Genomic DNA, 16,962 nt, shown 5'->3' with positions numbered 1-16,962 from the left:
GACAACAAATTAGCAAAAAATATATAGTAAATTGAACGAAACGATCTAAACAACAGTATAAGTTTGGTATGACTATCAAAATTTGAAGATTAAAAATGTTTTGTTTGAGAATCTATTAAGAGACAAAATATTTAATTGAAAATTGTAGCGAGCGGTAATACTGGCGAACCGGCTGATCGCCAAAGGCGGCTAGTATATATATATATATATATATATATATTTAACGTCATTTAAATCCTTTTGAAAATAAAACTAAAAACTGAATTTTATCATGAATCTTTGTAGAATAATTCTTAAGATACTACATAAATTATGAAAATCATTCTGTAGTGCACGTATGACTTAAATATTGAACGATTCTGTTTCCAGTACTCATATTTTTTTTAAAAATGCGTGGTTTCAGTAAAAAATGTTTTTTTTATATTGATTACCGTTTAATCATTGCCAATTTAATTTTACGGGCGCTGATTGAAAATTAGAGAGAGAAATAGTACATTATGGCTTAAGGTCGTTTCAAAAGTGTGAGTGGATTGATTATATGACTATCAAAATTTGAAGCTTAAAATATTTTGATGAAGAAGCAATTGAAAACGCATAAAATATTTGTATATAACTTGAAATTTTAAGGAGCATTTAGAGTGGCTAACCAGCTGGTCGCCAAAGTCGGCTAGTATTATTATATTAATTGCAGATTAATCTTTTCCACTTTAATTTAAAGCATAAATTCTACGGAAGCTAACAGAAAATTTGAGAGATACATATTACGTTATGACTGAAGGCCTTTATAATATTATGAGTGAATTATATGACTATCAAAATTTGAAGTTTTAAAATATTTTGATGAAGAAGTTATTAAAGTAGGAATTGCATAAAATATTTAATTATTAAAATTTTAACGAACATTAAGATTGGCGAACCGGCTGGCCGCCAAAGGCGGCTAGTCCTTAATATAAGAACTTTAGAAAAATATTAATGAGAAAAATGTTGCAAAGTTTTTTAATAGAAAGCAGATGAAAACCTAATCGAAGAAATTGGTTTGTATTGAATTTGATCGAAAGGGGTGTAAATAAAGCACATGGCATATTGCAATACTTACTAAATAATAATTATAATGAGTTATTTCTAAATGCATTAATAGTGTTAAAACTTTTCTTGACATTACCAGTTACCATAGCAAATGTTGAGTACTCTTTCATCAAATTAAAATTAACAAAGAATTGTCCTTGGTTAGCAATGTGTGCAGAGCGCTTAAATGAACGTACTATAGTAAGCGCAGTGGTGGCGGGGTGGTCGGCTGTACTATACTAAGCATCGAAAAAAAATTGCAGAAAATTGTAATTTTTCTGAAGTAATTAATAGTAAAAACAAAAACCCGTAATAAATAAATACGCAATAGTATTATATATTATGCTAGCAATTTTTTTTTTTTTTTTTACTTTACAAATAGTTAAGGGTTCCAATTGGTTTCTTGCATTTGGGTTCCTTTACAGAGAAGACCGGCTCTGGTGCAAGGAAGGAAGGAATGGAGGTTTGTTTTCCGGAGGTTAGAGACTGGCATTCTTAAGGGGTGCTTGAATGTAACGGATGCTTTCTGTACATGCACTCGAAAATGTGTAGTCTGAAAGCTGTATGCAAAAAAATCTATTCGCTGTATTTAAATCTGTAATTCATTCTTATTCTGGATGCCCATGAATCGCTGCCAAATAAATATCAAGACTTGGATGAGGTGAGTCATTAATTCATTTGTCATCATATTCCTTTATTCGAATCTGACCAGAATTTATACATTCTTTTGATTCTAAGTCGTTTAAATCCTTAATTAAATCAACATTTTTGGTTCGTCGTTAGCCGCAGAGCATGGACAATGACTTCCAAATCGGAAATCTTAAAAGCAATTCAAAATTTCAGTAATGTCTGTAAAGAAATTGAGAGAATTGAGGAGAGAATTAAAAATGCAGTTGAAAACGCAGATAGTTCAGATGCATTATTCAATGTGCTAAAAACGAAAGTCAATACTTATGAGCAAACACTAGAAAATTCGTTTTCGAATTTAGATATTAATGATAGTGAAGAGAAACTTGAAAACTATTTGGAAATTCAGGATGTGTTATTTGATTGTGCCGTGCTTTTGGAAAACACAACCTAAAAGTAAAACGGAAAGTCAAGTTGTTAACTCAAATACCAAAATCCAGGCTTCTAAAAAATTGCCTAAACTTGAATTGTCGCATTTTTATGAAGATATGGAAAATTGGATATCATTCAAAGAATTATTTCAAGCAACGGTAATTAATAATTCAGAATTATCCAAAATAGACAAATTGCAATATTTATTCGCATCTACCAAAGGTAATGCCACAAAATTAATTCGTGAATTCGCAATTCGGGAAGAAAATTAAAAAATTGCTGGGAATTGTTATGCGAAAGATTTGAAAACAAAAGTCAGTTAGCTAATTGCCAGATTAATAAGTTGTTTAATCTAAAAATACAAAACGCAAATTCATCTAAACTGCTAGTCGAGATTCTAGATAATTGTAATGAATGTATTAGAAATTTAAGTGTTTTGGGTTTAGAAGTAAATGAATTAACTGAGCTGATTATAATCAATGATTGCGTTTCGAAACTGGACGACGAGATAATTCACCGTTGTGATTTGACCTTGAACCCTGATGCGTTTCCGACGCTGAATTCCTTTAAAGCTTTTATCGAGAGGGAGGCGAGATCTCTAGACAGTCGTAGCTCAGCTGAACAAACAAATGTGGGGGAACCTAACCCCTGAAAAGAAATTCTTTCCAGATGGTCGAAAATGTAGTCAGACTGAAAGGGGGGACCGGTTTAGTCGAAGGGTGGCAGACCAGACAAGAAGAGGGATAGTTCATAGCTTAACTGAGGGGAAAAGCGATTCTTTTTCTTGTTTTTTGTGCCAGGGAGATTCAAATTATCCGCTTTATAAGTGTCCTGTTTTTAATCAAATGAATATCGAAGAATGATTGAAAGCAATAGAAGGAATTTGTTGTAAGAATTGTCTTCGCAAAAACCATAAGACGGATAATTGCAAAATAAATATCGGATGTAAGGTTTGCAAAAATCGACATCACACGTTACTTCATAAATATAACATAAATCTCCCAACTGAGACGGACAGTAATCCGGATGTCGTAGCTGTTTCTAATGGACTTCAGTTTCAAACGAATCAGCAAAATAGTTCTGTTCTTCTCTCAACGGCCGTAATTAAAGTGAAAGATCACACGGGAAAATTTATTGAATGCAGAGCTTTACTTGACAATGCATCACAGCTATCATTAATTTCAAAAAGGTTATCAGATCAATTAAATTTACCATTAAAAAATGCAAATCACAAATTAACCGGTATTAATGGAATTAGTGCAGAAACTTCATTACATAGTTGTCAGATAGAATTCACTCCTCACTTCTCATCTAAAACATTCAATCTTCATGCTCTTGTTGTAAATAAAGTGACTTCACCTCTCCCGAATTTCGATATTCAAATTCAACACTGGCCGCATTTGGATAATCTTATACTCGCAGATCCAAATTTTTATATTTCGCAACAAATTGACATTTTGCTCGGTGCAGACATTTATGCACTAATCCTGGATGGACTTCCCATTTTTGGACCTTCAGGAACTTCAACTGCAATTTCGACTAAATTGGGATATATTTTAACTGGAAAAATCTATATTTCACAAATGCCTGACTCGATGGTGCATTCAACTTTGTGTGACCAGTCAAATAACTTCTGGTCAATTGAAAAGATCCCTCCGAATGTAGACGATTTGTTGGCAGGAGCCGGCACTGAAGAAGAAGCTAAAGCCACTATTACCAAAATTCAAAACCTAATGAAATCAGGGGGATTTAGTCTTCGAAAATGGTCTAGTAGCCATAAAATTATTTTGAAAGATTTGGATAAATCCTTGTTAGCTGAAGAATCTATACATTCATTGTGCGATGAAGAAGTGAAACAGCGGGTATTAGGTATTTTTTGGAATCTTTTAACCGATTCGATTCAAGTTAGAATTACTGATGGAGAAATCGTAAATTCAAAGCGGCAACTTCTATCAGTTATTACTGAAACATTCGACTCGCTGGGATTGTTTTCGCCTTCTGTAATCATATTAAAAATTATGTTGCAAGAACTATGGAAATCGAAAGCCGCTTGGGATGATCCTGTTCCTCTTATCATTCTAGAAACCTGGACTAAATTTAAACAACAAAGTTATAATCTAAACTTGATTTCAGTTCCTCGATTCTTGGGAGTCGACAATAATTCTCACATCCAATTACACGGTTTCTGCGATGCATCTACAAAAGCATTCGCGGCCGTTGTCTATTTGAAATCTAGACAGAATCAAGTAGTAGGATGGAAAGGAGAGTTCTGCCACAGTTTGACCTCAGTTGACCCCGGCTGAAATGGATGATAGCGAAACCCCTTCTCTGCAACTCATCCCTCCCTCCCCAACCACTTCGAAGACAGATAAGGTTTATCTTTCTTTTAGGACTTTGAAGATTTTTGGAGTGTTTTTCTGATTTTTGGAACTTAGAATTTTTTCGGAATAAAATAACTACTAATTATTTTTTGTTACTTCTCAAATTTAAATTCTGCTTTTCAGGAATACCTTTAGATTTTATTCATTGAATGAAAATCTTACTTTGATTAATTCTCATGAAAGCTGTTTTATTGATTACTAGCCGCCTTTGGCGACCAGCCGGTTCACCAGTATTACCGCTCGCTACAGTTTTCAATTAAATATTTTAAGTAACTTGTCTCTTAATAGCTTCTCAAACAAAAAAATTTTTAATCTTCAAATTTTGATAGTCATACCAAACTTATACTGTTGTTTAGATCGTTTTGTTCAATTTACTATATATTTTTTGCTAATTTGTTGTCTTTTCCGGTAAAACTTCAACTTTAATTTAAAGTGGAAATGCTGAAATTGCAATTAATGTAAAGATATTTTTTAATAAAACCAAGCGTTTTATTTTATTTATCTTTTTTGTTGTTATTTATTTATTATTATTATTATTGAATATGAGTACTGCAAACAGAATCGTTCGGTATTTAAGTCTTATGTGAACTACAAAATATTTTTCATAATTTGCGTAATATCTCAAAGAATAATTCAACAAAAATTTCTCAGATTCAGCATAAAATTAAGTTTTTAGTTTTGCTTTCAAAAGGATTGAAATGAAATCAATAATAATATTTTGTTCCAGCCTATAAATATATTTCAAAAATTATGAAGCCTAAATTTTATGCAGTAAGGTATCATATTCTGAGAAATATTCTGGACACACCAAATTTTAAATAAATGAATGAATGTTTCTATTTTCCACGATAAACTAAGACTGATTTATGAAGTTTTGAATGTTAAAAATTTAGAAAAACTCAACATTTTCATAATCTTAGGCCAATTAATCTTGAGAAACCTGCGCGCTGATTGGCGTATTTTCTTTAAAACGATCGATCTAAAATCTAAAATTATCCTTTTTTTTTTTTTTTTTTTTTTGAATAGTGATATTTAAATTTTTATAAATCAGTCAGTTTAAGTGATTGATTTTGTTGATTGGAAATTAATTCTTTATTTAAAATATTAGTGTTTCAAGAAAATTTTGTTAAACGTGATTTCCACAGCAGAAGCTTTATGTAAAATCAAAAATTCGTTATATATTAGAGTATTTATTGGATCCAGTTACATAAAATATAATCATTTTCCATTTAGACCATTTTAGCAGATCTGTGTCTATTACTAAAGGTTTACAAATTAGCAGTGTGGCCCTGATTTGAATGGATATCCTGTTCATATTAAACAAAACTTGCCTTAAAATAAAACTGATTTATTGGATTAATAATACAGATAGTGTAAAAGATCATAAAATAATTTTTCTTGAATTTATTTTTTAGAAAAAAATAATATTTCAGATTTGTTTCATTTCCTACAGACACGTGACGAAAATCATATTTTTGCAGATTTCATTTCCAAAAAGATTTAATTTATTTTTAAATGGAGCTTTAATCGATGTGATGGCAACACTCTGAAAAAAGCTAATTTTTTCCCCATGAATGCGAAACGTGCTCGTGCAGCTTAAATTTTATTTTTATTTTGTACGAAAAAAATTGTTGAAAAATATAGTTAAATTATTTATTTAAAAATTGATTAAAAATAGAAATTTAATTTTAAGGTTAAAACATTGGTATCATTTAAAAAATAAATTTTTGGTCTTTAACTTGATGTAAAAATCTTTTTTGTGCGGTACTATTTTCGGAAGTTATAGCAGAAACACGCTAACATTTCGCTTATTTTTTAAATAAATAAAATTTTAATTAAAAATTCAAAAAAATAACCCCAAGGTGCATATTCCCGGTCTCCAAGGTATACACGTGCCAAATTTCGTAGCTGTTGGTTGAACGGTCTGGCCTGTAGAGCGCCAACACACGCACACACACACATTGAGCTTTATTATAAGTATAGATATAGATATAAGGCCTTATTATCCTTTATTTATTTTTATTTATATTAATACTGTGATAAAATTTGAATTCAATAGTATTGAATAGAAGTATTATTCAATAGAATAGAAATTTTAAATAATAAAATTTCATTATTTTTTTCATAATCTGTTTTAAAGAAAATGTTAATATTTTATCCATTTGATATATATAAAATATATTCCGCCAATATATTTGCTTTAATTAATTTTTCTAATCTGATTCAATTCACTCTTCATGTTGAATATAAATTTTCCAATGGCAAAGGTGATGATGAAATATTCCTTCAATAAAATATAGAAGTGATCTTTTAAGAAATTATTTTAATGGTTAAGCATTTCTTAGATATTGAAATTCAACCCAAAATATTAATTTTCTAATGATTTAGAAAGATTCAAAATTGAATTTTTTTAAAGCTTAAAATTGTCCAAATTATTTTATTAGATAAATCTTAAAAGCGATACCTCTCACATTTTAATTTCTTAAATGAAGATTAGTGTACTTATAGATATATAAGTCTACCTTCAATCATAGAAGTATATTCTAGATGTAATGCTTATATTTGCCAAAACTCATAGAGACTATCTTTCGAAATGTTATGATAAAAGAGTTGTATTTTATCTCGTGCACATAGTTCTCAGCGTCACTGAATATTTTATCGTAAAAATTTAGTAAATCTTCGACAGTATACTCGTTTTAACCTATATAATTCAATTTTATAAGGAATTTTTTTCCTGACTTCGAATTCTTACAGCAGTATGAGAAAATTTCTAGAAATAGAGTTAACGTTTCATATATTTAAATTCCATTTTTTTTCCTTTGTGATCGTGAATATTTTTAATGTGTTTTTAAACAATATTATAATTTAATTCATTCTTTTCCACTTCTATGAACATTTTTGAAACATTTTTTTTATAGCAAGTCTTTACTTTTTTTTTTTTTTTTTTCATCTGTTGTCCATCGTATTTTGAAGTTCTTATTCTTAAAACGTACTTTTATTACTTCTCCACTTAAATCCTTCAAGTGTTTTAGATAATAAGAATTTTTTATGTTGCTATCATGTAACTGCCCTTTAGCGTTAATTTTTAATTGCGAAATAATCGAATTGTGACAACCTGCATTATTCATGTGAAAGAATGCACGATAAAAATTATCATGATGATTAGTAATATGTGATCGAATATTCCATTTTGATGAAAATAATCGGTGAAACACTGAAGTAAACAAGTAATCACCGGCAAGAGTTGTAACATACATTTTTTTTAAAAATCTTTTCTATCATATTTAAAGCAAATTTTAAGCTGTCTGTATAAGTCTTCATGGCTGTGGGGTTGTAATCATGAGTTTCTAACATTCAGTGATGAGAACTTTTAATGTTCGAAACCAAAAGATTCAGATATTTTGAAAAGGTATGTATGGATATTGAGAAGTTCTTTGACTTATGAATATAACCTATGAATTCTTCAGCATATGAAAAGAATTAATATCCTCATCATATATAAAATATTCTTTTATGGGAAGCATGAATGATAGTAAATTCATAGATCTAATATATGCATATAGAATTAAAACTTGAGAACAGATGAGATTCAATTTATGCATTACATTTTTAAAATATCGTTAAAAGTTTCAACTTTAAAACGAAATTAAATAATCAAAGATTTAAAAGAATCTCTAATTTTTGGTTTGTGCGGTTATATTTAGGTGAATGATCGTTCATATTAGCGGAAATTAATGAAATTTTGTTAAAGCGATTGAAAGTTTTAGAAGTGTATGGATGAGAATATACAGAGGTAAAGTTGGTAAATTTCGTTATACATCAAAATGATCGATTTTTGGGAAAAGAAGTAAGCATCGAAAATTAATAACAAACTCTTTCTCCTCCAATTTTTCTTTAAAGCAGGAAGAATCTCTTTTCAGATTGATCTTAATGTTCTAGAACGAAATTTTACAGAATAGGAAAACTGGGACATTACAGATTACTGGAAAAAACAGATTCCTGTTAAAAATAAGAAAAAAATCTCTGAGCAATAGGCTTTCATTTCTTGGATTAGATATCAAAAATTAAAAAATAAATAAATAAAAAAAAGAAAAGATAGGAAGAAAAAAAATAAAAGAAAATGTTACAGAAAAAAAAATCGGAAATAATCATTTCTTTTTTATGCTGAAGCAAATATCTAGAAACTAATAAAACTAAATGTGAAAATTAATAAACTAAAACTAAATGAAATTAAACATAAAATATATTAAATTTCTATTTCGCTTATTTTGATATATTTCACCACGAGTAATATTTTATAAATTTTCTCTTGCCAACCTAATTCTAAGTTGTTATAATACTATAGGCAGCGAGTTCGTAATCGCCAAGACCAGTGTTCGACAAGACATTTTGACTTCTTTGACTTAAAGATTAACTTTTTGAAGATAAAATAATCTGCAAAGAAGTACTCCAGTAAATGCGGACACCGATAAAAATACAATCCTTTTGTTGTTAATCTTGCAAAAATTGTAAGTAATCTGCTCCCAGTGCAAGTGCGTGGACAAAATATGCATTGAATATAAAATAAATAGTTTGATGCTTACTATTACTGAAGATAAATTGATATATCGGTTAGCGTATTGATCTATTTTAAGGAATTAAAACTCGAGGAGTAATATATTTAACTTTTAGCATTTGCGCTATAAATGTTTAAAATTTTTAAAGATTAAGATAATAACGCAATCTTGTAACGAAAGAGTGAAGTCTGTTTCTCTAAGTCGAAAAAATTTTTCATCAACAGCCGTCAACTTTAAAAATAGTGCACAGTTTTGTTATGCTTGTAATTAATAAAAGGATGAAATTCTTATTTTATTTTCAACAAATTTCATTATGCAAGAAAACACTTATTCATACTCAAGAAGTTATAATATAATTACTTTTATATTTTATTGAGGATTTACGCTGGCATCAGTTTTGTTACTGAAAGATTATGTTAATACAATAGACAGAATTTGAAACATGCAAGAAAAATTAGTCAAAGCTAACAAATTAGATGAATAAATCCTCATAAAATAACTAATTCTTGAAAAATCGCTAAAATAAAATCTATTTCTCTAACTATTTTTTTTTTTTTTTTTTTTTTTTTTTTTTTTCATTTGGAGCGGTGAAGTTTAAATTAATTTCGCGTTGTGTTCATACTGAAATCGATAGAAAATTAAGAATTCGAGTTTACTTTCATTATCCGAGGAAAACTTATTCACATCTAAGATATTTCTTTTAATGATAAGTCTTTTATTTCATTGAAGGAATACTCTCTCAACGACTTTTCATTGGAAACATTATGTTCAATGCAAAGAGTAAATTTGAATCAGGACAGAAAATTTAATCAAAGCTGATAAATTGAAAAAAAAAAAAAAACTGATTTGCAATAAAAAAAAAAAATAGTTTTTATGAGAATTAATCTAGATAAACTTTTCATAGAAGTGGAAAAGAATGAAATAAGTTATAATATTTTTTAAAAAACACATTAAAAATATTCACGATCACAAAGGAAAAAAAATGGAATTTAAATATATGAAACGTTAACTCTATTTCTAGAAATTTTCTCATACTGCTGTAAGAATTCGAAGTCAGGAAAAAAAATCCTTATGAAATTGAATTATCTAGGTTAAAACGTGTATACTGTCGAAGATTCACTAAATTTTTACGATAAAATATTCAGTGACGCTGAGAATTAACTATGTGCAACGAGATAAAATACAACTCTGTTATCATAACATTTCGAAAGATAGTCTCTATGAGTTTTGACAAATATAAGCATTACATCTAGGATATACTTCTATGATTGAAGGTAGACTTATATATCTACTAGCCGCCTTTGGCGACCAGCCGGTTCGCCAATCTTAGTGTTCGTTAAAATTTTAATAATTAAATATTTTATGCAATTCCAACTTCTTCAGCAAAATGTTTTATTCTTCAGCAAAATATTTTAAAACTTCAAATTTTGATAGTCATATAATTCACTCATAATATTATAAAGGCCTTCAGTCATAACGTGATATGTATCTCTCTAATTTTCTGTTACCCCTCGTAGAATTTATGCTTTAAATTAAAGTGTAAAGGATTAATCTGCAATTAATATAACAATATTTTTTACTGAAACAAAGCATTTTTTTAATAATATGATTACTGATAATAGAGTCACTGAGCGTTTAAACTTTATGGGCACTAAAGAATATCTTTCTTAATTTATGTAATATCTCAAGCATTTGTCAACAAAATTTTCTCAGATTCATCATGAATGGATCGATTTATTAACAATGTTTCATTTTAAATGCATCAAACACTCAGAAAATAAAATGAATCGTTTAAAATAATCTGTCGAAAACAGGTTTAAAAAAACTACTTAAAAAACGATGTACTTAAAACTATAAGCATATATAAAAAATATATATAACTAACATAAATACAATTTAATTACAAAAGCATGCAACTAACCTAAAAATAATTTAAATCATTGAAAACAGGTTAAAAAAAACTACTTAAAAAACGACGTACTTAAAACTATAAGCATATATAAAAAATATATATATAACTAACATAAATACAATTTAATTACAAAAGCATGCAACTAACCTAAAAATAATTTAAATCATTGTAAACAGGTTAAAAAAAACTACTTAAAAAACGATGTACTTAAAACTATAAGCATATACAAAAAATATATAACATAAATACAATTTACTTACAAAAGCATACAACTAACCTAAAAGTAATTTAAATCGTCCGTTGATAATGGTTGCCATGCCAACGATCAGAACACAGTGCGCATGCGTGAATTTTCTTCGCCTTTTACGTAACGCAAATGCGTGAATTTTTCTACGCCAGTTGGGGTAACGCTATGAAGATTAGACATTTTTAATTTCCTTTATTCTGTGCTATTTTAATTCAAAAGTACTTCAGAATGAATCTGAAACATGGATTAATTAACAATGTTTAATTTTAAATGCATAAAACATTAAGAAAATAAACAGAATCGTTTGAAATAATCCGCCGAAAAATCTTAACCCTAGCCTCATTACTGTTGGGAGAAAAAAAGAACTAAAGCCTAAATCATTTGGCGTTGGGGAAAATTGAAGATTTTTTTGGCGGAAAAGTTGGCGGTGGGGAAAATGGAAGATTTTTTTGGCGGGAAAGTTAGTTTTTAATTAATAATTGACTACCCCTAACATTTAGGGGGATGAAAAATAGATGTTGGCCGATTCTCATAGATACCGGATAAGCACAAAAAATTTCATCAAAATCGGTCAAGCCGTTTCGGAGGAGTATGGCAACGAAAACTGTGACACGAGAATTTTATATATTAGATAAGTACATTAATCTTCATTTAAGAAATTAAAATGTGAGAGGTATCGCTTTTAAGATTTATCTAATAAAATGATTTGGACAATTTTAAGCTTTAAAAAAATTCAATTTTGAATGTTTCTAAATCATTAGAAAATTAATATTTTGGGTTGATTTTCAATATCTAAGAAATGCTTAACCATTAAAATAATTTCTTAAAAGATCACTTCTATATTTTATTGAAGGAATATTTCATCATCACCTTTGTCATTGGAAAATTTACATTCAACATGAAGAGTGAATTGAATCAGATTAGAAAAATTAATTAAAGCAAATATATTGGCGGAATATATATTATGTATATCAAATGGATAAAATATTAACATTTTCTTTAAAACAGATTATGAAAAAAATAATGAAATTTTATTATTTAAAATTTCTTTTCTATTGAATAATACTTCTATTCAATCCTATTGAATTCAAATTTTATCACAGTATTAATATAAATAAAAAAATAAAGGGAAATAAGGCCTTATATAATCAATAAAACAGCTTTCATGAGAATTAATCAAAGTAAGATTTTCATTTATTAAGAAACGTCCTCCCGCTGTTGTGTTATGGTGTGGAGAGGGGGGTGCCAGCTCAGGTGTCGTCCTCATCATCTGACAACGGTTCAAAATTACGAGGTCCGTCCCTAAATAGCCCTAGTGTTGCTTTACAACGGGACGTTAATATAACTAAACAATAAACAAACAAACCAACAGAGATATAAATGGAACTTTTAAAAAACTATATTGTCCTAGGCAGCATGGCTATTTTGAAAGAAGACAACACACCTTTGTGTAAATACTTTTATGTCGCATTGTACGTGTAGCCATAATTTGTACTGCTACAGGCACGTACAAAAGGCCAATATCTAAGTTATGTTTGCTGCCTATTGAATAATTTGATTATATATATTAATAAAACTTATAATTACTTGTATAAATAATGTTAATTATATTGAGAACTCGCATTGAATAATACGTCAAAAATGTTGTTTACTTAAGTTTTTCAAATTGATTGAGCTTTAATTTGTTATCTTTTACTTGCTGATTAATTGAATAATATAATTATTCAATGCGAGGGGGGGGGGAATGTTAAATATCAAACAAAAATATTGTTATTATCGCCAAGTCAGATGATAGTTTGCCAATTGTGGCAATCGTTCTATATAAATTCTGATTTTTGTTCATTATTATTCTTGTTCGTATCTCGTTTCGTGGTTGGCGTTCTATGGGGAGCGTTCTGTAATGAAAAGTTTGGAATTGTTAATTAAATATTGTTGACTAGAAATTAGTTTGGTCGATCAGAAAATGAACCAGCACTCACCGGAAGTTTATAGAAAAAGTGATGCATACAATCCATTTAGTATTCTACATTTACTAAATTAACGAATTAACATTCGTAATTAACAAAGGTTTGTAACTGACCGCTTTTCTAAAATTTTACTTCTTGAAAATTTAAAATTTTTTTGAGTAATAACAATTTATTAATAAATACCTCTATTTCACTTTTTTTCAGAACACAACTTTTTTTGAGATTAGACATAGATTTTCCGAATTAAAAAATACGAACTTCCATTTTACTAAATATCTATTTTACAAAATTCTAAACTCCATTTGATATTATAATTATTGAACTACTTATCTAACACGGTAAAATTTTTAGGAAGGTTGCAAAAAACATTCAATGGTAAAAAAGTGGAATAAAACCGTCTTTGAAACAAATAAGCCCTTGATAAATAATAAAAAAAAAATTAGGTTTCTATTTAGTCGAAACTCCTTTGCATAGAAGAGCAGGCTCCCCATCATGCCATCTGCCTCATTCCATTGCACTCCCCTGTGAAAGAAATGGAACACTCCTGTTGCGTCATCTCCCGCGCTTAGGTGTAGCCATGGCAACGGCTTAGACCGGTTATTATCGTACATTCTCCCGTGTTCTGTCTTATTCCGCTCGCATCCGCAGGCGAATTTGGTCGTGTTATTTCTCGATCGCTACTTCAAATGGGTAAAATTCGTTATAAGAAGGAATCGCATAACACTACAGCGAAATGGGCGAATGGAAAAACTCGTCATTTTAAAGATAATTGTTTGTACTCTGCAGTTGGAAGAAATCCTGCTGAAATGACTGTTATCAATGATTTACTCGCAGATGGCTACGACTTAAAAAAAAAATACAGTTGTGGAAATAGCATACTGCACGTCGCAGTTCTCAAGAGACGTCCGGAAGTCGAGGTGATCAAATTGTTGTTGAACTATGGTGCTGATGTGAATATGGTTGATGACAAAGGAAATACTCCTCTGCATTCGGCTGTTAGATCTTGGTCAGGTAGTCCATCTTGCCAATATGAAGCAGTCAAAGTTCTTCTGGATGCAGGAGTCGACGTCAACGCCCTCAACATAACACAACGGACAGCTTTCAGCTTCGCAGTAAATGCAGCCAAACTTAATTTCAATGTGATACGGGAATTATTGAGGAGGGGAGCTGACATGAAATTAAAAATGAGAAGAACTCCTCTCTGCTGTGTTCTAGGCAACAGAAGTGTGAAAAATGATACGGTTAAATTACTGATGGAGTATGGAGAACGTCCAGATATAGAGTTACTTGAGATTGCTCTAAATAATCCTAATTGCTCATGTGAAATAATAGAGGAAATTGTGTCACAAGGTACTATTGACTTGAATCATGGTAACCAAATTGGTTTTACATCTTTACATGCGGCAGTTACATCAGGGTGTAAAGCCAGTCTAGTGGAGGTTCTTTTGAAGCATGGTGCCCTGCCGAATCCTGTACATAAAGTTTTTTTTGGCTCATCACCGCTGCATATGGCAGTGCAGTACACTAAATGCCCACCAGATGTTATTGGGGTTTTATTGCGGAATGGCGCAAATCCCGCCGCTGTGAACAAATATGAAATGACTCCTCTAATGTTTGCAGCATTGCATCACAGTAACGAGACATTTGTTGAAGAGTTATTAAAATATGGCGCAAATCCCAATCAGATGAATGATTCTCTGTCTGCTATGCACCTCGCTGCAATCAACAAACGTGGCAATGTAGATATCATGAAAGTTCTTATTAAATATGGAGGAAATGTTAATCTTGTTGATCGATCTGGTTGTATTACTCCGTTATTACATGCTTTGAGTAAAAGATACAAAATTGTTCTGATAAAAGAATTGATCAAAAATGGGGCATCTCTTTCAGCTCCAAGTAAATTTCTTTCACCTTTATCAATCCTTATAGAAAATAGATGTTATAGTATCCATACTGTTCCTGTAATTCAAGAACTCTTAAAATACAATCCTGGACTGTTATATAGAGATGTTCTTTTCGATGCCCTTAAAAATAGATGTCCTTTGTTTGTATTTGATGAACTATTAAAACAAGGTGCAGATGTTTATCACACGAATTTGTTTGACCACTCTCCACTATACGTTGCGATGGAATATCCAACAGATAATATGCATGTTATCGAACTTCTTCTTCAGTATGATGCATGGTGCACAAGTGAACAATTACTGTGGATAAGAGCTTTGCATGAAGTTTTCACGACTTCTGAAAATAAAGCATTTCTGAAAGTATTAATAAAGTATGCCACTCTTCACAAATATGTTTTTGAAAATAAACAGGCTGATGAATTTACTTTTTCAAATCCAAGATGCCTTGATTTGCTAAATTACCAAACGGAGTGCGAAAATGAATCTTCTACAATGCTTAAACTAACCATCCTGGAAAAACCCAACGGCAAAGAAATGACTTTATGTGAAATCCTTGCAGAAAAGAAAGAGAGTCTAGTTTTCGAAATTTACGAAGCCTCTATATTGAAAATACTTACTGATAACATGTTTCCTATATATTCTGACGTCATAGCAAGCAAGTTAAAAAGGTCAGTTTTGATAGAACATTTATTGACTAGAAGGATATATACAAGAATCGATATGCCCTATCCCCATGATATATTTCTTCCAGCAGACACCATTCCACATATTGTTGGACACTTATCGAAAGACTGCATTGTCAATTTACTTGCAGTTTTTAAACCGTAGTATTAAAAATGGACTTAATGTAAAAAAAGATTTAATGTAACAGGCATCCTCCAAGGGGATAAAAATGGTGTCTTCATATCCATGTATAAACATATATTAAAACAATGATTGAAAGATTTGCTACGATCAGTAATGTTTTAGGATATGACTGGTTCCATCTTACTAATATTGATTACAACAATAATTTTAATTTAGTCTAGCCTTTTTTCAGGAAACATTTATAACTTTTAATGATGTTTTATTGACCAGATTTTATCAAGTAATTGTACGAAAATTTATTACTTTATTTCGGAAAGTTAAGGAACTTTACTCGATGTTTTCTTTGCTTTTGATCCTCTCTTAATTTTTGAATCTAAAATTTATTCTATAGTAGAATTATCTCATGCATAAGAATTATTTCTGAAAAATAAATCACTTTCATATTGAAAATTTTCATAAGTGATTCAAATTGTTTAACAACAAATTTTTAAAAATATATTTTGTATATAAATATGATGTACATTGTAATCTCTCTTGCAAATATTTTCTGAAACATTTGTAAAAATACCATAGAAGTATATATGAAAGCTCATAATGTATTCAATTCAAAATAATATTTTATTTTGGTAAAAGTGGTCAGAATGATATCCTGTGTAAAAATTTAATATCTTAGTAATGCGACAGTCAAGTCCATTTCATTTTCTATAGTCTGTTCTTTTAACTACTTTTTCTTTTAGTTTTAATATTATGTCAATATTTCTATTTATTTTTAATTCTAAAATAAATAGAAATATTGACATAAATATTGCTTATCTTAACGATCTAAGTAAAAATCTCAATTTTAATATTGTTATTCAGATAACGTTTATAAAAAACTTTTTATACAAAATGTAAACTGATTTTGTTATGTATGCCACTAAATAAAATGTTTCTTTCGAAATCTTAGTAGTTAAAGTATAATCTTCAGAACACTGTCTTTAAATATATATTTTATATTATGTTCTTGCATTGTTAGATTACTCATTATTTTTGAAGAATAGTTTCGCATTTTTTTTTTTTTTTTT

General features: G+C 29.5%; 1 protein-coding gene across 1 annotated transcript; it reads left to right on the top strand.

The window, feature by feature from the left end:
* Nucleotides 1-13,808: 13,808 nt before the first annotated feature.
* Nucleotides 13,809-16,736, top strand: LOC129966532 (ankyrin-2-like). The gene has a single exon (XM_056080972.1). The coding sequence runs from the start codon at nucleotides 13,874-13,876 to the stop codon at nucleotides 15,917-15,919; it is 2,046 nt and encodes a 681-aa protein (XP_055936947.1). The 5' UTR covers nucleotides 13,809-13,873; the 3' UTR covers nucleotides 15,920-16,736.
* Nucleotides 16,737-16,962: the final 226 nt, after the last annotated feature.

The sequence above is a fragment of the Argiope bruennichi genome, chromosome 4, assembly GCF_947563725.1.
Source record: "Argiope bruennichi chromosome 4, qqArgBrue1.1, whole genome shotgun sequence".
NCBI classification, from domain to species: domain Eukaryota; kingdom Metazoa; phylum Arthropoda; class Arachnida; order Araneae; family Araneidae; genus Argiope; species Argiope bruennichi.
This window is presented reverse-complemented; position numbering and strand designations above follow the sequence as displayed.

What these genes read in the sequence shown, in the direction of transcription:
- LOC129966532 (XM_056080972.1), top strand. Translation starts at nt 13,874, where the DNA reads ATGGGTAAAATTCGTTATAAGAAGGAATCGCATAACACTACAGCGAAA.